Genomic DNA, 22,199 nt, shown 5'->3' on the forward strand with positions numbered 1-22,199 from the left:
TTGGTGTGTGCTAACAAAAGATCCTGTGTCACGTCAGTGCCAGCGATCACGAACGACAAAAGAAGATATAAATGGGGAAAAAAAAAGCTAAAATGCAAGTGAATCCCCATCTAACGACGAGCTATTACTAGCGAAAGTTTACAAAACGTTTCACCGCACTGTGTGTCCCCGGTGCGGATATAAAACTAATTATCAACTGCTAGCGCTATTGCACTAACTTTTATGTTAACTCCAACACGGATAACAACATACACATAGTGTTGCTTTTTTTCGCACCCGCCCCGACACTTTTAGCTCGCTCACTTGCTGTATGAATGGTGACCCGAGCTAAGTCGCTTGACCACGTAATATTTACCCCCTTTTTTGCGTACCTACGTCGTGCATCTCTGGCGGTAAAGTTTTTGCTTCATTTGCGACCATTACAAGATTGTCGAGCTGGGGGCTGCTTGTCTTAAACAAACCGACTATCCGTTGCAAAATCCAGACTGGATGAGCTGAGTGTGGGTGTGGTTCGAACGAGGGTGGGGACCGGAGTTGAAAATGTTTCTAATGAAAATGACACCACTATCTCCCGGGCGGTTTGGTGTCCCGCTTTACCATTGTCGGCCACCCGTTTTCCGGCCAACTCGGACAAAAGTTCACCACGTTGACAATTTAGTGCCACCGTTGCCTGCAGTTGATGCATTTTATTTTTTATCTCCTGTGGTCTCTTTCTTTATCTCTCACGGTCTCTCTTTTTTCTTTTTCCCTCTCTTGTTGATCGTTTTGAGTATTTTTTCCCCCAGTTGCACATTCGGCCGGTACTCGAAGGGAAAGTTTCATATTTTTTTTGCTTTGCGTTCTCCCCCCTTTCTTGTTATCTTAACAAGAAAGAAGCAATGGGAATGAGCATCATAGGTGGATGTATATATGTGTGTGGGGATTAAGTGAAACTCGCAGATCACAGCGAGTCGTGGAAACCTTGACGTAAAAGGTTATCAGCTCGAAAAGTGAGATATAAGTTGAAACAGGGGGAAGAAAAAAGAACTCCACAGCAGCAGCTCAGTTTACGCAGTTGGAGACCGGCCGGAGAAAGGGCCGGACGGGGCAAACGGGGTTTAACACAAACCTTTGGAGCTTTTCAAAGAGTCTCAGCGTAAGTTTCACGTACCTCGTGGCGGGAACTTTGTTACTCGACGCCCCGCAAAAATGCTGTCGACGATAATGCGCTGACGATAAAGCCATATGCGTGGCGGGCCTTGCTTGTGTGTCTCTTTGCTCAAGAGAATGAGCCATGAGTGGATGTGGAGGGGAGAGAGCAGAAGATTCACAAAAGTTCTGCAAAGCCCTTTGTGCGAGGCGGAGAACAAATTTTGGCACGATAAAGTACTCGAGCGAGCAGAGAAATAAAATTAACATTGTTACGATAGTTTAAGACGTCACAGCAATTGTCGGACAAGATCGGTAAGCTGCGATATGGAAATGACATGTTTCGAGTTGCTCTGTACGGGGTTGTTTGCGTGAAGAATGGGTGAGTGGGTGTTTGCAAGGAACGAGCGAGACGGGATAGGTGGTATTGTTCTGCACGTCAGCTTGCTCGGTACGTGACAGGGAAGCTTGAAACAGCACAGCAAGCTTATGTTGAGCAGTCGCTACCCTTTGTCTCTCACACCGGAACGATTTTTCGCCACCCAACACAACTGTTTTGCTGCATTAGTGATCCTTTTATCAGTCATATTCAATTAAGGGTTGGATTTTTGGGAGCAGAGAAGCGAGAGCAGTGATTTGATAAATGGAAATACACACATTTTCACTCTCAACGACACGTTTCGACCATGATTGATTCTTTAAATGACGAATCGAATTCTAAATGCAGCTAAATTGAAATGCAAAAGCAACGATGGCTTCTCGGAAGCATTCTTCGTCCCGCAATCAGTTTAATCTCGTATCCCCTAAAGGGACTGCTTGGAGCACCAATTCGAGCTGGTCCAGCACGGTACTATCTCGAACCAATCCATCTCATCGCTCAATACGAAGAAGAAAAAACACCTTGCAAAAGAAGCAAAAATGGATCACTTCCGATAATTTATCAAAAATGTTCGATATAGTTTTGAAAGGCTTTTTGATTGATGTGGCCTATTTGAGGGGAGTTTGCTTTCTCACCCGAAATGGATCGTTTTTTTTCTTCTCCCATTCCATCAAACACACTCCCGCACACATAAAAATAGCGAGGTTCTATCTGATTGATGTCGGATCAGACGGTGATTTTAGCTTTCATTATCGATTTTATCTGCCGGTGGTTTGTTGGGAACCGACGGACGGGGGTTTTGATCTCCCTTTCCGAGGGTGATTCAATCTTTCATCGGTTGCGGTTTTGGTTTTAAGGGACGGATGTACTTAAACTTTCACTGTCCAATCACGGCAATTGTGGTTTGGCAGCTGTGGTCGAACAAACTTTTCCCTTCAAAGGCCCAGGTGGACACTATGCACCAGGCGTCTCCATTAATCGGGGTTTGCGGTTGCGTTGCGTTCGCTTTAAGCTTAGATGATCAGTTCGCTGTGACGATTATGATGCGGATATTGGTCGTAATTCGGGATAACAAGTTTTTCGTGTTACCACCGAATTAAAGGCCATTTGATTTAATCGGTGACATTTATGGAGAATTTTCCTTTGCTGTTTGTATCGAGTCGTACGTTTATGCTGCAAGTTGACCGACGTACGTTGGTTTTGTTTTATTTTTCGAAAAAAATCAACATTTCTCCATTCAACCTCCACTCATCTAACTGCTCAAAGGCATGTGTAATCTCACATAAACAAACCTTCCTAGCTCCGCTGTCCCACTCGGGAGAACAACAGATTTGTGCATACCAATGAAAATAAACGAAACGTTCAGTTGAAAAGGTAAAAATCCACCATCTACCGTAAATAAAAAATGTCACCCTTTACGCGAAACGGTAACGCTTACCGCTTATCTCTCCATCTGTGGGTGATTGCCACACCGAGCTAGCGGCTATTTGTTCTTCATGTGCACGTTGTTCGTCAACAGTTTCCCTTTCCGTGCACCATTCGAGCAAGCCGACCTTCCCCATTTTCTATAGTCTCTCTCACACACACACTCACACACATTTAGCCTCAATGAATTGTTGTCGCATGAAGGGAAAAAAATTACCGTGCCATAAAGATCAAAAACGTTGCATAAATCAGTAGCTTCACGTACAATAGATGAATTCCTATCACACATAACCGGCATACCGGGCCCACCGAGCAAACACGAGCTTCCGTACCCGTTATGTATGTTCGGCGGCAGGATGGTCGCGAAAGAACGCTTCACTATTGTAAAGCGGCTCGAGTTGCCCCGGCCAGAAAATGGCTTTGCCATCCGTTTTTTTTTTTTTGCCCACCCCTTTGCCATTCAAGCGGGAATGGACGCCCTGGAATCGACAGTCGGCCCGGGTTCCGTAGCCGGCGTTTCGATTCTTCAAACCGACCGCACAAGTGTGGACCACATCAAGCCGCGCACTTCCCGTACTACTCGAGAAGCGCTTTTGTGTACAATTGCTTGAGCAACACGTGAAGCTTTACCGCTTGCGTGTGCATGTGTGCCGGTGGAAGGAGAGCGCTTTACTTGCATGTGTAGCAGCCAACCATATGCCCGCCGGCGGTACTACACAGGCTTCTTTACCCACTGCTGTTGCAGCCATCTTGTCTGGCCATCCGTATGCTCACTGTAAACGGACCAAAACGAAGGAATAAATACCCCGAGAGACAAACGTGCTAGCGAATAAACAAGCGAGAAGGACTACGCCTAGCCATTCGGATATCTCCGCTCCGTGGCGCCAACCGTGGAGTGGTCGAACGATTTTTCCAGCCCATTCATCATACAAGCCTGATTCTTCCTTTTCTTATCACGGTACCGATCCATTTTATACAAGACACAATTCCACCCACACTGTAGCGAGCGATATTGTAACGTGTGCGGTACTGTTGCAAGTGGTGGCAAGTTTTGGTTTTGGACGATATTGTTTACAGTTTACTTTTTAGATTAGCTTGTTGACTTTCGATTATTGTATTCGTTCTCTACTTTTTGTACGAAACTGTTACTTTTTGTTTAGTAAAATTGAACGTTAAAAGAAAATGATTTTGAAATTGCTAAAAGCATTACCACATAACACATTAAGTATGACAAACTGTCACAACGCAAATAGAATGAAAAAATAAGTACCATTCCACCCGTTTTGCTCTACTCGATAAGTGGTTCATCTAAGCCATCTAAAAGGCTCATAAAAATACTATACAAGCGCAATTTTGGGCTGCCCCTAATGAAGCTCGTAGAGCGTTCGAGCTTACTGCTAACGTTAGCTCGTGTCAACGCAAGGCCCCAAGCTTTGGCAAACGCGCTTGCCGCTTTAACGATCCGTATCAAAGCGTTGCACCGCAAAACTGATGACGTTGTGATAGTTCATAAAGAACGCTTTAATGGTGTCACAAAAGCAGATTTTTTGGTAGCTCTCTCGAACTCTCGAACCTCCTCCGTCCAGCGCAACTATCCCTTTTCCAGTCTGCACCGTCATTGCACAACCGAGGAGGAGCGGGATGGGAAAATGTCTGCCAAGAAATGATTGCACTATTTCATGCCAGGCCCCTTTGTGCCAAGCGAAACGAAACGGAATGCATTTAGAAGAGGTTCCCCCCACCGTAGTATCGAGCGAACGAAAATGCCGCTCATCTTAGCCACTACAGCCGCTCCAGAACGTACGTAACGTAGCAGTAACGGTTCGGCAGCCAAAGGACGACCCCGTTCAAATGCACTTTGCACAACGGTCTGCTGTGTGTGTGTGCATCGAACAGAATGGAAATGTTACAAATGGAATTTTGATAGAGATGGGTGATAAAAATATCAATTTTACCATATGACACATAAATATGCACATCGTGGAGGTTGCGAGAGGGGAGAGAAGACGGTTGAGCGGTACGATTGAGATTCTTTTCTTTCCTTTTTTTTGCACTGCTCTTTCTCCGCACATACAGTCGGCTCAACTTTATGTGCGAGTCTGTGATAAAGTTGGCCGCAACCATACCGTGGCAAGCCGGCAAGGATAGTTTTGGGGGCAAAATCTGGTGCCCCGTGCCCCTTGCGACCGTAGGGTTATGGTGTGCACTTCCCGCCAGTTTGTTTCCCCCGCACGGACACTTCATTCGATTGCAACGATCATCGTCACAACATGAAGTTCGATGAAACTGAACATCCTTCCGAGTGCGGTGCACAAGACACGGTTCAGCTGTGGGCAAAGCCGGGATAGGGAAGTGTACAAAAAAGGACGGTAAAATCCACACACACAAACACTCCCCATCCGCGCGGGCCCGGGTCGTACAACTTTGTGCCGGTGGTGCGTGATAGGAATTGCATGTCGAACTTCTTTTTTTTTCCTCCATTTTACGGCTGCCCGAAAACCCCGTGGAGATGCTGTCTGTAGTGGTAGCAGTAGCACTGCCGGTAGTTCCGTTTTATGGCCACCACCACCACCACCGAAGGTTAGGGTCGGGCTGGAAATTGGTAAAGACACTAAAGCTGATAGCTATTCCCATTTTGATTATGCCACCGTTGCTGCCCGAGGCAAACCAAAGCGCTGCAACATTCTGACACATTTTGTTCGACCTTAGAAACAGAAGGAGGAATGGTAGTTTTTTTTTCCTCTCCCTCGCGTTCTCTGGAGCATCATATTATGATAAAGTTTCCTGTGCGAGTTCACGCTTCGGTCGACTGTGTGTGTGTGTTTCCAAAGTTTTCAGCTCCGAGAGTTGAATGGCAACCTTTGCATAATGCTGGCTTTATTGATTCAGGTGACGCGCGTCTATTCGCCGCACCGGTGCAGCCGTAAACGCCAGAATGTATGCAATCCTTCCTACATGCCTTTTCAGCTGCTTTGCAAGTACGACCACGTATTCGAATCTGGCCGTATTTTGTAACAAGAATCAATACCGATTGCACTGCAAAGTAAATCCGTAATATTCTTCAATCAACCCCGTTCCGAGTACAAAAAGAAACTCACAGTTGACTATAAATCTGTTTCAGCCGTTTCCCACGAGTGCAATCAAATCAGCACATTCTCATGTTTGAAGGCTCAAACGCACAAGCTCCCCGAAGGCTTCGTATATCATTCACAAATAATCATTCCTCGGGCAAGAAAGACGATTCGTAGCGATTCATGTCCACCCCTGCTGGACCGAGGGTTTCCTTTCCAGTAGCGTACGGCACTACTACTACGGCAGGCTAATGATGGCATATGGCTACTGCTGCCGTGCTGCCGTGCCAATTTAGTTTTCCGGGTCATGCTCCAGTGCCCACCATTTTGCCAGCTTCCGTTATCCCATAGCGACGCCTCAGCAGACGGATGTGGATTATTTGCTTGTTGGCAGACAGCAACACACGCCCACACACACACAGCTCACACGTAGCATTCTTTTCGCATGCCCGATCCTATCGGTTTGCTGCATCGGATGCGTCTATCTTCGTCATTCGATTACTCAAACAACAGCCTTCTGCCCGTTTCGGATACGACGAAACCGGAAGAGGATAATTTCCGATCAATAACGCACAGCTCATCGGCAGCTGGCTGTACGGTTACGGTTGCATCATGCCGATCCCAGTGCCAACCGAGTAACCGATCTGCCCGATCCGTCCCAAGACGTTGTGTGTTTGGATGCCATGAGGTGCAGCCCCTTTCGCGGTACCGTTTCTCTTGCAGTGGTGCGAAATGAGATGCAAAAGGAGGGCCCAACCAATCACAACTCCACCCACCGGAAGAACCGCACGGTACACACATTGTGGTATAGTGGGTGCGGTGCGGTTGACCTCATGCAGATACGATTGAGCCACACAGTCTGTGCTGCTGTGCCTCCGACGCCACAAGCTTGACTTCTCGGTGCACTGGCGCTGGTGAAAATCTAACCCCTGCCATCTTCCAGACCACTGCCACCGGATAAGGCGATGAAATCTAATCAACAAGCTTATTCTTCACCCAAACCTGCGCCTCAAGCAGCTGTCTAGCTTATGCTGCTGACGGTGCGCAGCGTACAGGAGGGGCGCAGAAACTACGCTCTGAAATCGAACGCTGAAACGAACATTACTTATTTGCTCCGGCTAACGACCCTTCATGTAAATGGGTTCAATTGCAGCGATTTCCACAAAGCTTGGCGAGGGACGGCGAGATATCTCATAAAAACGCTGCGCCAGATTGGGTGTGATGATAATCGACCCATCATCCTGGTCACGTCACCATGCGGCAGCCTCGGCACCACGTTCGCCTAGCACACGCGGAACGGTGGTACGGCCATAATTACGGGCTACCGAAAACTGTTGATTAAACGTTCAAACCAACGCTTCGTTAGGGGTACCGGGCCTCGGTAATGAAGTTCAAACACCGCTACCGTACCGTTCTACGTTTGCGCTAGCGCACCGGCAGTGGAACGGTTGCAGTCTAACGCTGCGTACTCCCGGGGAAGATCTCTTTTCGCACACACACACACATACACAAAAAGGGACGATAAAATAGGAAGATTCCCGGGACTTCTGGCTCAGCAGGAATAGATTTTAATCCAATTCGTTCGTTTCTGGCGAAAACGGCTGCCACCATGATGCTATCGTTTCTTGACGTTGATTTTTCTTTTGCTCTCTTGCTCTCTATTTTGTTCTTAGATCCCCTACAGCACTACGGTTCGATTCTAATCAGCGCGTGCTGGCAGGCATCGTACGTTTGGAGCAGAACGGTTTGAATACTGCGGTGCAAAGCTTGATGCCATCATTATCAACCACGTTGATGGTACCACAGATCGTTCGAATCGATAACGACACGCCCGGTAACGCGCGGTTTTTATCGGACCCGGCCCAGCTCACCGGTTCGGGCCGCTAGCCGTGGGCAGCGCCCGCGAACGCTCGTCTTATCACACCCGAACCAGCACCAGCCGCCACCATCCTGATCCTCATACTCTACGCCATCTTTCGATTCATCCAATCGTTTTGGGGTGAGCCGCTACCGTCACCTGTTTCCATTGGCCCAGGGCAGCGCACACCGGTAAGTCCTCGGCCCCGGCCCCCGGACAGCCGATTCCACCCGGTGGAGCCGCCCGGGTGGACGCGTGGTCCTGCCGACGACAGTGCGGACCAAACCGCGCCCAGGGCATCCGGTGAACCGTCCCGGAAGCGGTACAAGCGCGACGATCGCAACGTGGAGGACGTCGGCGACGTTGCGTTTAGTGCGGCGCCATGCGTCGCCGGAAGCCGACCGACGGCTTCATTCTTTGCGGAGTGTTCTGCTGGACAATAATCGCCCATCTCGTCTCGACATGTCTCGCCGCCCAGCTCGAGGAGCGGATGGAGATCGTGCGCAAAGTGCTGAAGGAAGTGCCTTTAATCGATGGGTAAGTGTAAGGGTTGCGGGATGGGTTATCATAGGGGGGTTCTCTCTCAAAAAATGAAATGATTCACTAAAAACGGTATGAGTTTTTTGTTTCCCGCTCAACCACTTTACCATCACGATTGCCTCGAAGAACTTTAGCAACTTACGTTTAAGTTTTCCTCTCCTGATGTGAGTGTGTTTCTCGCTTTTGTCTTGCCTTTTCCCCACAATCAGTCACAACGATCTACCCTGGAATATACGAAAGTTTCTCAAGAATCAGCTCCGAGAGTTTCGATTTGGGGAGGACCTCCGCGACATTACACCCTGGTCAACGAGTGCCTGGAGTCACACGGATCTGCGACGCTTGAAGGAAGGCATGGTTTCAGCACAGGTTAGTGATCTTCGGTGGGAGTGGGGCGGGGTGATATTTCTTGCCATGAACCCTTTTTAGCTCGGCACGTGAAACAACGACCCATAAAATGAAAACTTCAACCACGGCTCACCTGCTTCTTACCGGCGTGTTGATATGATGGGCGTTACTGTCTGTGTGATCTTCCCCTTTCCTTTGCGGCGGACCTCTGCAGCGGCTAATCACACTGCACCAAAGCATAAACCCGGGACGACATCATGGGCCGGCGCCGGCGGCGAATACTTTCAACTAGTTATCATTAAATTGGTCAACGCACGGAAACGAAGCAGGAAAGCACGGCGAACACTCGCAAACACCGTCCATCGTAAACGAGTGTGCCGGTGGTGCGAAAGTGGTTCCATTTCCCGCCGGCCAGCAAGGAAGCAAACAAAAGCAAAACAACGACCGTGCTATCGTCACTATCGTCACTTACCGTTGACACCGTTGTTTTACGTGATTTTTTGTCGTTCGCCACGTGCGCATCCCGTGCCGGAACGGGAGAAACCTGCAGGCAGATAATAGCACGAAGCGCAAACTTCTAACACGTTTGTCCCTGTCCCTGTTCGGTGTCGGTTGGAGTCTCGCCGGCAAGGCATCGAATGCCCGTAGCTGTCATCTACCCCATCATCGGCCCCGGTCATCATCACCTATCAGTGTCTTGCCCCGAATGTCTGTGCGTCCCGGATACTCGCTTTCCACGAGCACGAGCCCAAAACGAGTCTGAGTGCGTGGAAAGCTTCGAGCAATAACAGTTCTTCCGGAACTGGGTTTTTTTTTGTTCACCCTGTTTTGTTATGCTCTTGTGTGTGTGTGTGTGTGCGCTCAAGACAGGAAACTAATTTTCCTCCTCCACAAAATCCTCAAAATCTTCCCCACTTCCCCGGGTGTTTAATGGAAATGGTTGGCGGAACGGCGAACACACGCGCCCACCGCACCGGTAAACGGTCGGCAGTGTCTGCGTGCCAGCATAATAATGTCTCCATCCGTATCAGCCGAACCGGATGAGGAGAGGAGTGAGGGAGGCGGGGGATGGTGGGGGGGGGGTCCGTAACATCGAAACCACCACCCTCGGGAGTGCTATCAGCTTTGTTCGTGTTCGGTTGCGCTGGCCGTGAGGACGTGATAAAAACTCGCTCGTTTCGGACTATTTTCGAACGAATCTTCTATCCATCGTCTGCCCTTCTCTCCGCCCCGCTAAATGGTGTTGCCCCATTTCATGCTTCAGCTCCTCATTTAGCACCGACCACCCCGGCTATCGTAGTAACTTTTGACGGTTTGATGGATGTTGTCGAGCTGTGTACTGTTTTACTATCGTTTGCTTCGTGTCTTGTTGTTTTTTTCGCTCTTTTCTTTCGTGTCTCGCCCTTTTTGTTTCGTTACGCTCGATCCATCGTTCCCAGTGTCCAAAGATAGGGAACTGCAAGGAAAGTGGAGCAACAACAAAAAAACCCCTCACAAACACAACAGCAAAAAACAACACAACATCTCTTACAAGACACTGGCGTTTCGATTTTATGGAATACCGTTGAAAAGCTAAAACAAGTTTTTCCGCTTTACACCGTGGCGCGTCCCGTGGGCCGGTTTTGGGCACGCTTACGATGACCACCCGGAGCACGGTGGGGAAAGGGATTTTGCACCACATCGCTCTCGCTAACGGCGCTGCATCACTGAACGGCTGACCGGTTGTAAAGTTGACGTTGTAAGCTTGTTTGCTTTTGCACGATGCTTTAAATTCGACACGAAAACTTCATCCTCTTTATCACCGCGTCGTTTCGCTGCGATCGAGCCGTGGGTACGATGCGATGGAGCCGTGCCCGCTCGTATAATGAGTGCGTTTAATTTGTGCTGACTGGATGAACGAACGACCAGCACGGTGGGATGGTTTGTTGATGAAGGGAGATGGGAGAGAAGGATGGTTCTTCACGGTACTAAATCGATGGATGGATGAACGTTTTTACATGTGATTCAAGTGAGAAAAGTGAGCCTTTAAATAAAATAATATCATTTTAACGAAAAAATTCAATCGCAAGCGTCAACATACCTACATTATTATTATTATTATTATTATTATTATTATTATTATTATTATTATTATTATTATTATTATTATTATTATTATTATTATTATTTATTCCGAAAGTTATCCAGCTGGCATAAGCTTACATAACATACTTATTTCTATAATTAATGCTAAAGAACAGTGCTAACAAAAACGCATCGAAAAACATAAGAAGTTTAACTGTCAATCAACCAAATAAAATAAAAAAAAAAAAACAACAACATAAACTGTGGATGCGTCATACTAAGCTATGTAAAAAGGTCCGTAAATTGTTTAAGTTTAAGTTCGACATTGTTTCCTAGCAAGTTATAGGCACTTATCATTTTTAATAAAGGATCGTTAGATCCAAAATTAGTCGATCTGAATTCTATGTTAAATAATGTTCTGGTTCTTAACATTCTACTGGGGGCCTGAAAGTTCAATTTACTCAGAATTGACGGGGCGTCTAAAGATCGGGACAAACATAATTACGACACCACGCGAGACGATAAAACAATAAACGAGTAAGCTTGCGTTGAACCGATTCTAGCCTATCTATTAAATATTGCTGTGTCGGAGTCCAAATAATACTAGCAAATTCTAAGGTAGGACGGACAATTGCACAATTGCATGGATCTTTGAAGTCTTTCGCAACACGCAAAATGAATCCTAACAAACGGAAAGCTTTTGAAATTATTGCTTCATAGTGGTTCTGTAACGTTAGTCTGATATCTAAATGAACGCCTTAATCGCGGATCACATTTTTATGCGGCACTGATCTATCATCAATTTTATAATCGCAAATAATGGGAGATCTTTTTCTAGTGTAAAATATAGCAGAGCATTTAGATATGTTGAGACGTATACAATTTGAATTACACCATGAGTTAAATCGAGTTAAACAGTTTTGAAGAGTAAAACAATCGGTTTGATCTGATACCGGTAGGAACATTTTCATATCATCTGCATAAAACAATTTTTCGCAATCTGGTATAACGTAAATTCCATTGTTAAATTATCGGTGAGCATACAATGAAGGCTAAATTTTGTTTCATAACTCGATTGAAGTGACTATCTACTATCCTCCCCTTCAAGCTAGCACGTCAAAGCTTTCCTTTAACATAGGTTTGCGCATGAAATACCTTTTTGTTTGTATTTTTGTTTGTTGTATTTGCTCACAATTCAAGCATTAACTCTCTTCTTCGACACTGTCTCCCCTGTCGTCAATGCTTAAACCAAACAATCAAAAGTAAACAATGCACAACCGAACCCAATGCCAACCCTTTTAATTGAAGATAAAACGCTCAATCAGTAGGATAGTCATAAAAATTAAATGACTCTCTCACGCTCTATGGACTTCGCACACCAGCACCGCCAGAGTCCAGGGTGCCATTTTGCCACTGCTCGAAGCCGGCCATCGGTGCCCCGTCTTCGAGCCGTCTTCGAGCAGTGGGCTCTTGAGAGCAGAATAAATAATTCATTTTGCATGAGTAATAAAAAAAGCCAACCATTCCCCTCGTGCATGAAACACACCTCCAAGATATGGTGAGGTGTTAGAAATCGGACGTTTGTCTCCGGGCGAAGTGTACCGAGAAGTGGGGCCCCGCAGTAGCAAAAAAGCGCCCCTTATGCAAACGAAGCCAAACCGCAACTACGGCGACTACCTTCTTCAATTTTTCCGGCACCGTCGTGGTTGGCAAGAGTAAGGTCAGAATTGAGTTTGTGTGGGTGTGTGTGTGTGTGCCGAGCGCGTTTGCCGCCTTTCGTTTGCTTTTGGGGCTGAAGGGCCCGAGCGGGACGACTTCTGCCCTGATTGTCCCCTTGAGACGACAATGACGGTCCAATCTTCTTTCAATCTCGGAACCAACTTCATCTCTGGTTCTTTACCACTGGCTTCACTGAGTGGTTCTTTTTTTTTTGTGCGTTGTTTTGCTTTGTTTGGCTTTCCCTTTCTCTCTGTTTGCCGGCCTGCGAAGACAGATGAAGGAGGTGAAACCAACTGCGAACAAACCGGGAACCGGGCGTCGAGTAAAAGGTCAAACACTGAAGCCCTCAAAGTTTGGCTGCGAAGGTGGTTTTGCTAATGTTATCTTTATGCTTCGTGATTGTCCTTATCATCGGAAAGTGTCGTGAGACTAACGCTCCGGTGGCACAGAACTTGTCTTGTGCCAGGGAAGTTTGTCCTATTGCGAAACTCTTCAACTCACTCCATCCGCCTGCTATCCACCCTATCTTTCGACCGTACATTTGCTCCCAAGCTGTGCCCGAGAAACATGGCCAAACGGCATCTATTTAACCTCGGTGCGAGTAGTCAATTAACTCTAAGTAAATTTCTCACCCTGTCGTCGCACCGTGGCTTGCCTTGCTGTGCCACCCGGCATGGACAACACATCCGACATGACGCTTTGCTTTATGTTTTATGATTTCTTCCCCCTTCCCTCCTCCCCCACGACGAAGTCTCTTCCCTCCTGAGCGACCCGAACCGACGCGCGTAAATCATTTTACACGCAACTGTACCACTGTGCTGTGCTTCTTCACTTGCTGTAGCGCACCCGCGGTGCGGATATCGACTTCCTGCTTCCGATGCGGAGTACTGCAAAAATTTACGACCGCTTCGTGATTGCGTGCCGGGAGCATGAGCTGAGCAAATGTTTGATCTGCTCGTTTTCATTCCGTTTTGGTTCCGTGTCAGCGGCAGCCGGCAGGGGCCGGGCCCTGTGGTTTATGCGAGCGTCTCGTACGCAACCTGCCGCTGTTCCCGTACCATAACCGCTTCCGTTTATGGATGGTTCTATTAAGCATTCTTCGCTTGGTGCCGTTTTTGTTTCCTTCCAGTTCTGGTCGGCCTATGCGCCCTGCTCGTCGCAACATTTGGACGCAGTGCAATTAACGCTGGAGCAGATCGATCTCATCCGCCGGCTAGTAAACCTTTACCCGCAGCACATGGCCCTGGTGACGACGGCCGATGGTAAGTACTTTGCGGCAGCTCATTCCTTCTGCAAGCAATAACTCGACTCGTTTACGTGGCAAACAGCACTATAGAGTACATTCGTTTTTTTTCGGTTGCTCTGATTTAAGCGCCTAAATGTAGGCAATCCACATTACACAATGTCACTTCAAACGTTTGCGACAAGCAAACTAACGCTTCATATATTATTTATGTTGTTTAGTTTCTATTATTTACAATTACAATCATTTCTAATGAGTTGTTCCTCTTTCTCTTTCTCTCTCTCTCTCTCACCCTCCATTCACCAAACTCAACACAGGCATCGAGGAGAGCCATCGCTCCGGCAAGCTGGCCAGCCTGATCGGGATCGAGGGTGGCCACTCGATCGGCACCAGCCTCGGTGTGTTGCGCACGTTCTACCAGCTCGGCGCCCGCTATCTCACCCTCACGCACACGTGCAACACGCCGTGGGCGGACTGCTGCAAAGTTGATGAGCCGGGCCGGGTGCCCCACATCGGGGGCCTCTCCCACTTCGGCACGCTCGTCGTGACCGAGATGAACCGGCTCGGCATGATCGTGGACCTGTCGCACGTCTCCGTGCCGACGATGCTGGATGCGCTGGCCACCTCGAAGGCACCGGTCATCTTTTCGCACTCCTCCGCCCATGCCATCTGCAACAGCTCGCGCAACGTCCCGGACCATGTGCTGAAGCGAATCGTAAGTGCGGTGCCCCTGCTGGTTTTGTTTGCGTTCTCGATCTCGCGCGATCGCTTCTCGCCCTCGGATCCAATTAAAAACCGGTCCCCGGCGCTAATGAACTTAGCCAGCCAAAGCAAATTAAAATGAAAATCCATCCCATATTGCGCCGGTAGACGGTGGACACTCGGTCCACATTGAAATAATTTAGCACTCTCTCTCTCTCACAACGGCACCCTTCGCCCTAGCCATGCGCTTCATAATCACGTGACCACTCACCCACCCCACCCACTAAGCGTCTCGGACTTTGGTCTGGCGGGTATTATTTTTCCCATTCTATATTGTTGGATTTTTAAAACGGCATTTCTTATTCATCGGTACTACTACCGCTGCTGGCGGTTGCTCCTGCTGTTGCTGGCCTTCCATGAACCGCGGCTAGCCAGACTTGCCAGACCAGTGACGATCCAAAATATTTGCATAATTTGATGAAATTTAATATAGCCGTAGCCGTTGCGCTCGCGCAGGCATGTGCTTCTTGTGTTGACATTCCCTCTGTTTTAGCGCCTCCCCTTCCTGCTCGTGCCAGTGCTGCGCAGCAAGCGTAGCGCCCCGTTCTTTTGCCACTTCTTTATCGACGGCATCGAAATCGCTCCACCATCGGCTCTGCGCCGGTCGCAAAAGAATAACAAGAAATTAATTAAAAATCAGCACAAAAATATGAATATTTCAGTGTGAACGGGCAAACCGGCCGGGCCGCTTTGGTCCATGCGTTCATTATGGATTTCTGCTGCTGGGGAAGGTTCGAAAACGGACACCTTTCTTCAAACGAGAGCGTACGCAAAGAAACAAACGAAAAAAAAACACGCAGCTATAAAAACAACAACAAGCGACATCACCTACGTCCGTTCTATAATGCACTTTTTTTGCCTTTTTTCTCCTATTTTTTGCAACCCACTCCGGACGTACTCGGCATCCATCGGCATCGACCGACACCGACACCGGACACAATGACAACGGGAACTACGGGAAAAACCAATTTCCGTTCCCAATTTGCCGTCACTCGCTCAACCGGTGGGTGTGTGTGTGTGCTGGACAATACTTCCACCCTGCCGCTTCTACCCGCGGACAAACGCGTTCGTCTCAAACCACCCTGCCCCACCGAAATGCAGGCCGTTAACGGTGGTCTCGTGATGGTTGCATTCTATCCCCATTTTGTGAGCTGTGGCGAAAAGGCAACGCTCAAGGATGTCGTTGGTGAGTATGGACCGCTCGTCCACGAATGCTTCTAATGCATAGCCCAAAATTGTGAAACCCTGTACCCCCTGGTATAACCCAAAAACCTCTGCCCTTTGCCATGGGAGGGAGCGATGCCAAAAACGATGGCTAACCCGGCTGTTTTGTGACCGGATTTTTGGTGAGGTAAAAAAATCAGAAAAAAAGCTCACAAAAAAACACGCCCACTAGAAGAGTCATTAAAATGGCTAACGTATGGTGCAACTCAATTTCCGTCCTCGTGTGTGCACTGAAGAGGTGGGGTTGAAATTGGATTATAAATTTCAGATTTTTCAACGCATTCTGAAGCATTCTGGACACCTTAACGGCAAACACTCTCAAACACAAAACAAGAACTTGCACAATAACGCAGCGCGAATGTTCTCGCTCGCTTTTCCCACACAGCTCACATTAATCACATCCGAGATGTGGCCGGGGTCGACCACGTCGGTATAGGGGCCGGATACGATGGGGTCAATTTGTAAGTAGCGACACTGTTTGACTACCCGCTGCACTGGCACTCACTAACACTAACCGCGTAACGCACCGTACGCGTAATTCCGATCCCGCAGAGTGCCGCAAGGTTTGGAGGATGTCTCCAGGTATCCTTACCTGTTCGCAGAACTGCTAGAATCAGAACGGTGGACCGAGGAGGACATAGCGAAGCTGGCCGGTAGAAATCTTATACGGGTGTTTCGACAGGTGGAGCAGGTAAGTGGCGGCCGCCGAGGTGTATCCTGCCTCACCACTTGTTTCTCAGTTAAAAGGGGTTTCTCCTCTCTTCTGCTTCCACTCTGGGCAGGTACGGGATCAGCTCGAAGCCCAGGGAATGCTTCCCATCGACCAATCGATACCGCCGGAAGACATTCTCGGCCGCTCGTACTGCCGCTACTCGGGGCCGCGTACGTGATGAAGTGCGACCGGTTCGGACGACCGTGCCCCTTCCACTGCTTCCACCACTCACCATCGAACCAATCCACCAGAACCGTGCGCCCGCGACTGCGGTAACACCGGCTGAACCCGGCTGCCGACCGCTGAGGCTGACGGCAGATTAGAGCGCCCTGGGAAACACCCGTACGCCAAACTACTCGGGCAGCAGCAGCAGCAGCCGACGAACTTCCGCGCATGGACGAAGCGAAACCCGACCAAGTGGTTTCGCCATTTTATTGCATATCACACAGATACACAAACCGAGACACACACACTCACAGTAACTCATAGTAATTTGGTAGTAAGTTACCGACGCAGCGACACAACGGGAGGGTTACGAAGGAAACGCTCGCACTACAAATTGCAGGGTACGATAAGATCTCGCAATCCGGTTTATTTGTCCCCTTTCCAGACAAGACTTCACTCTCTCCAACAGCTCCAAGTGGGGGGATGACAGTTTTTGTTCATCCAATGCAATGCATCAAAATTGTAACAAAGAAAGAGCGACAAACGGCCACCAAACCGTTACAGAACGCAAAGCGTCACAAAGGTAGTTTGTCTTTAATAGTTCTAGCCGTTGTTCCGTCTTCCGGGATAAGCTTCCGGCAGCATCGAACAAGGTATCGATTTGTTCCGCGCAGTAGCCGCACACCGATCGACGCTTTGGCAGAGGAGCGTCTGCATCACGATCAAATCTTCAACCGTTTCAACGGAGTTAGCTTCAATTGGTAAGGTAGATGTAATAGTATCGTAGCAACAATAAAAAAACGATAAAAACAAACCCACATGTACATACACTATCATGTAGCAAGTGATAAACGACACTACAAGCGGAACGAAACGGTTTAGGGCGGATTGGGAGCGAATCGCTACGGCGCAAACTGAGATCCGACGATACGGGGTTGGTTTACAATGGTCCAGTCAGCAGAAACGCTAAGGTTTAAATTCAAGCGCTCATTTATTATTCCCGCTTTCGGTTCTTACCGGTGTAGAACAATCAATCAGCTGTCCCTTGTCGAGCAACGAACAAACCGATCGATCAAACGGCCCACACACAACTCCTCACACAAACACTCTTCCCAAAACACTCGTTTTCTTCGTTGTGTTCTCCACGTTGATCACAGCACGAGACAGGTGGAGATCAAAACTCGTCAAATCGAAATGTGATAAAGTTATATTGAAAAGAAAAGCCCAGCTTAAACAACTACACTTGCAGCAACAGCAAGCGTACAAAGCGTTCCCTTTTTTTCCTTTCCTTGTACCTTGAGGATCATTTTTTTAAAGCTTCCACTATGCCCCTAATGTTCAGTTCATTTTTAATCACTCTTGCTCTCTCTCTCTCTTTCTCATACATACACAGACACACACACACACACAGAAACTTTTATTGCTCCAGTTTGTCTGCAATTGTGCAATCAATGCCACAAACGCTTGTTACAGAAAATGGCACAATTCATCCATCCTCCACATGTTCCTGTAAATTGAATGCATAGCGCCAACTAAACAGTTTGTACATAGGCATAGTAGTGTAATAAATGCAACGATACGCGTAACACTTCCTTCCATCCTCGAATCACTGCTCACCGTTACATCCATTAATGCTTTCCCACAACCTGCAGTGAGCGCGAGTTTCCATTTACATCCATCATCTTTAACTATCAACCCATCAAAACAGGTGACCCACCACTAACGAGCGCTTGCATGTGTATGTCTGTGTGTGTGTGTATGTGTGTGAGTAATAAAACACATTAAATCACCACAGCTCCATCCTACCGCAGTGAAGCAAAGAACAAAAACATCCACTAGGTAAACTGCGGTTGTTTGCATACTCCCCGCTCTCTTCCGGACATCCCGGGGCAGGATCAATGGACAGCTGATTGATTTATCACGGTACAATGGTTGAAAGCAGATTTATGCAACACCATCATCATCACCGCCGCACAATGCACGGTGAAGAATCGGGTCAAAAGATTATGGCAATTGTTTTCCCTTTATTGTTTGTTGCTTTTCCCCCTTTTGGGCATTACACAGTTTCAAATGGAACTGTTATGGCTGCAAATGGGTTGCACCGATCATTACTGGCACGAATCAGGTGAAGGAAAGCTGGATTGGCGGTAAACATTGATGAGCTTGTAGGTGAGGTCTGGTGAAAGCCCATGCATTTATAAATTCACTCATATTTTGTTTACAGCTTAAAGCGCAGCTTGACGCAGCTGACCGACCAGCCCATCCAGCCCGTCGTTGGCGAGTTGTGTCTATTAGGGTGAGATTAAGGGGAACGATTCAGCTCACCAATCCGTTCAAGATTTGTAGCGTAAAAGGGACAAAGCACTTACACGCGAACAAAATAACAAAGCAAAGTGTTTTGTGTACAGTAGCGTATCTGAAGCAGAAAGCAACCACACTGAGCAGAACGAAAACTGAAAACCCACGTTGTATTATATGTACTTTACTGTCAAAAACGATCGATATGAATTTAAACTAGTAGTAACCGTACAAACCCAATGTAACTCTCCAAACAAAAGGCGCTCCCCCTTCCTGTAGCCCGATTCAGTTCGATACTCGATATTAGTGAACGATCGATAGCTCACTACAGCCGACCGTGCGAGGAACCCTGTTTTTTACGCCACACCACCTTTGACGACCATTAACATTGCCATCAGACACTTCCGCTCATTTTCATAGGTTCTTTTTCCTCCCCCTCAACAGGATGCCAAATGAAGTTCGGTTTTGTAGTATTATATATATTTATCCGTAAGGGAAAACGAGACCAAGAGCGTAAGAGTTGGCAACGTTTGCGGGAGACACAAAAGTGTACAAAAGAATCATGCAAAGTAAAAAAGGGGACACAGCTGAGGGCGTTGGGGAAACGCGGGAAAGATTAAGAATATACCAAAGCTAACCTTCTTCGCGATTCAAGTGGAAATAATGAACAAAAGGAGGAGGAGTAAAACAATATATCTAGAGTGGAAAACGGGAGATAGCGAATTAAACTAACTAAACAAAGAAAACAAAGCGAAAAGAATACAACTGTTGGGAAAGGGAGGGTAACGAGAGGCTATAAGTAAATTGTTTAATAAACATTTAAAAGTCACATCAACAATCAAACTTGCGTTGAATTTCTCTTTCACTTTGCTTCACTTGCTGGTGACACTTTCAGGGCAGATAAGCATGGTACGCGCGGCAGCAAAGTGATGTGAAAATCACGCAAATGATTTTCATCGCTTCTTAAATTGCACCAACTCCACCCTGTTCTCTCTCTCCCCCGTCCTGACATCGACCAGCAAGCGGCATCGAAATACGGCAGCACGATCAAGAAAGACGGTGCCGGAAATGCAGCAAACTTATGCGGGTCGGCCAGCACGCCCATAAATCTTGGTCGAAAATGTATCCGAACAACCGATTCCTGTCTGCTTCCCTCCCCCCAAAACGATACGCCTGCAATGGACGGCGATGAACGATACCCTTCGCTCTGATCCTTTCATTTCCATTCATTTTCCTCATCAATCATCGTCGCCCCACGGGTACGCCCTTAAAGCGGGGCCGAAAGCTTCGAGACACCGTATCGGAACTGCCATCCATCGAACGCTGCTGGGACGCAGGGTAGGTTCGCTTAGCGCCATCGTACCATCGTTCCTCGTTTGCAACATGCTGGCCTGTTTGCCTTGGGTCGAAACGTGCCGTCGCCTGGCGTGATGATGGTTCGACGTTGTAAAAGCGGTGGAAAACCGTCCAACGAACCATTTCTATTTAGCCCCGGTCGATAAACGGTAGCATCGTGTTTTTGCATGATCATGAATCCATCATCATCATCATCCGTCTGGTGGGGTGCGATTTTAAGGAGCTGTGCGTGAGAAGTCATACAAAAGCTCGCCAAACACACAGCGCAAAATGGTTCCCGTTAAAGCCCGAACTACCGCAGCTACTGCTGAAGCCAGCAGTGTGAGTTGTAACTCGTACCGAACCAATGAACCGGTCACAGGAATCAGGAAACAGAAATTTGCTGGAAATTTTATCAAAAACCATTTGTTTCGCCCTCATTCCCATTATTGTCACTTACACCGCAGCCGCGCAATTATGTTATGCCGAGCCACCAAGTGAACCGTGAAACAGATCGAACCACCTACCGACAACCGACAACGTATTGCTTTCCATTTCGTGTAGCACCGTACATCTGACAGGAAAAAAAACATCATCTCTCCATTCCCCGTTTAACAACCTTTCAACAACATCCGTTTCTCATTTGTACCGTCTTTTTTTGCAAAATACGTCCTTAATACGTGTAATATCGGGAAACGGGAATTCCCCAATCCGATTCAATTTCTTCCCCATAATCAGTCATCTTTCGACCGCACGGGAAGACGGTACGAGATGGGCTTTCGCTTCTTGTTGTTTTGAGCTCGCTCTGCCGAAAGCACATCACCGCCATCCCTGCTGCGATGGATCACGCCTTCAAAGTTGGAGAACCAACGAAGGCCAGAGCAACATTTTTGCTCATACTAACACAAACCGTGCCCCAATACCGATACGAAACGTAAATAAATGAAGTGGAAACGTGAAAATGTGCACAAGAAATCCGGAAAATCCGGCACGGTTCCGTGTTGGTTTGCTGGCGTGTCCTTTAACCATCCAAACCAAAAACCATTCATACGTCCAATATATCCTATCCTAGAACCAAAAACACACACACACACATAGAACGGTGGCAAAAAGTGCTAGCAAAATAGCGAATCTTTCCCAGCGGTTTTTGGTTCTTGCTTTCGGTTAACGTAGCTTGGGCTCGCGAGCACTCGTAGAAGAGTTGAAACACATTGCTCCAGCACTGTTTGACCTGTACAATCTATACAGGCAACAGAACCGTTGCACAAACCATCCGTCTACGGTGGGACTGCTTCCTGTGCCGCTAGGATGCCATGTATTCGAAGCATGTTTCTACTAAAGGATCGGAGACGGATTTCGAAGATGTGAAGTTGTGCTACAACTTACGGGACCATACCATCTTTGCGGGGGGAAACGCTTGCAGGGTGCTAAAAGCTGGCCGGATTCGGTTACTGCTAGGTGGAGTGTGCTCATTACTGGAAGCTTTCAATGGATTCTACGTGCCCGTGCCCGAGTACCGAGAGTGTACAGAGTGTTTAGTTTTTTTTTTTGTTTTTTTGCTCGTAAATGCTTTCTAGCACGAGAAACACACACGTTCCTGGTTGGGCCGTCGTGTCCAGTGCTCCTGGGCTGGCATGACACTGAAACATAGCCGGGCTTTATGGGCTCGCTATTATATTTTCGGTAATGGAAAAGGATGCTTTTGGTGTTTGAAAGTTTGTTCACGTTTTGCTATTTCCAGCATTAATGTTACATGGTTGGCAAACAAGGAGGCCTAAACCATATGGCTCAGTATTTTATTTTTCGTAATTACACTAGAAATCGTACAGGGAAATCGTACAGCGAAAATGGCAATAGATTATTTTTGATTGAAAATAAACACCAACAACTTTTTCCGAATCGAATTTTATAAAATCCAAATTTAATACATA

General features: G+C 47.5%; 1 protein-coding gene across 15 annotated transcripts in view; it reads left to right on the forward strand.

Annotated features, from left to right (window-relative positions):
• LOC1273326 (dipeptidase 1) overlaps window positions 1–19,776 on the forward strand; it is a 127,285-nt gene extending 107,509 nt beyond the window's left edge. For all 15 annotated transcript variants that reach the window (XM_061644819.1, XM_061644820.1, XM_061644822.1 and 12 more), the window contains 8 exons: window positions 7,677–8,398; window positions 8,611–8,767; window positions 13,659–13,791; window positions 14,090–14,487; window positions 15,636–15,720; window positions 16,144–16,219; window positions 16,311–16,449; window positions 16,541–19,776. In XM_061644819.1, the coding sequence (XP_061500803.1) occupies window positions 8,244–8,398; window positions 8,611–8,767; window positions 13,659–13,791; window positions 14,090–14,487; window positions 15,636–15,720; window positions 16,144–16,219; window positions 16,311–16,449; window positions 16,541–16,648 (1,251 nt within the window). In that variant the 5' untranslated portion in view covers window positions 7,677–8,243 and the 3' untranslated portion in view covers window positions 16,649–19,776. The remainder of the gene's footprint in view (window positions 1–7,676; window positions 8,399–8,610; window positions 8,768–13,658; window positions 13,792–14,089; window positions 14,488–15,635; window positions 15,721–16,143; window positions 16,220–16,310; window positions 16,450–16,540) is intronic.
• The last annotated feature ends 2,423 nt before the right edge of the window (window positions 19,777–22,199 follow it).

This window comes from Anopheles gambiae, chromosome 2 (genome assembly GCF_943734735.2).
Source record: "Anopheles gambiae chromosome 2, idAnoGambNW_F1_1, whole genome shotgun sequence".
Lineage (NCBI taxonomy): Eukaryota > Metazoa > Arthropoda > Insecta > Diptera > Culicidae > Anopheles > Anopheles gambiae.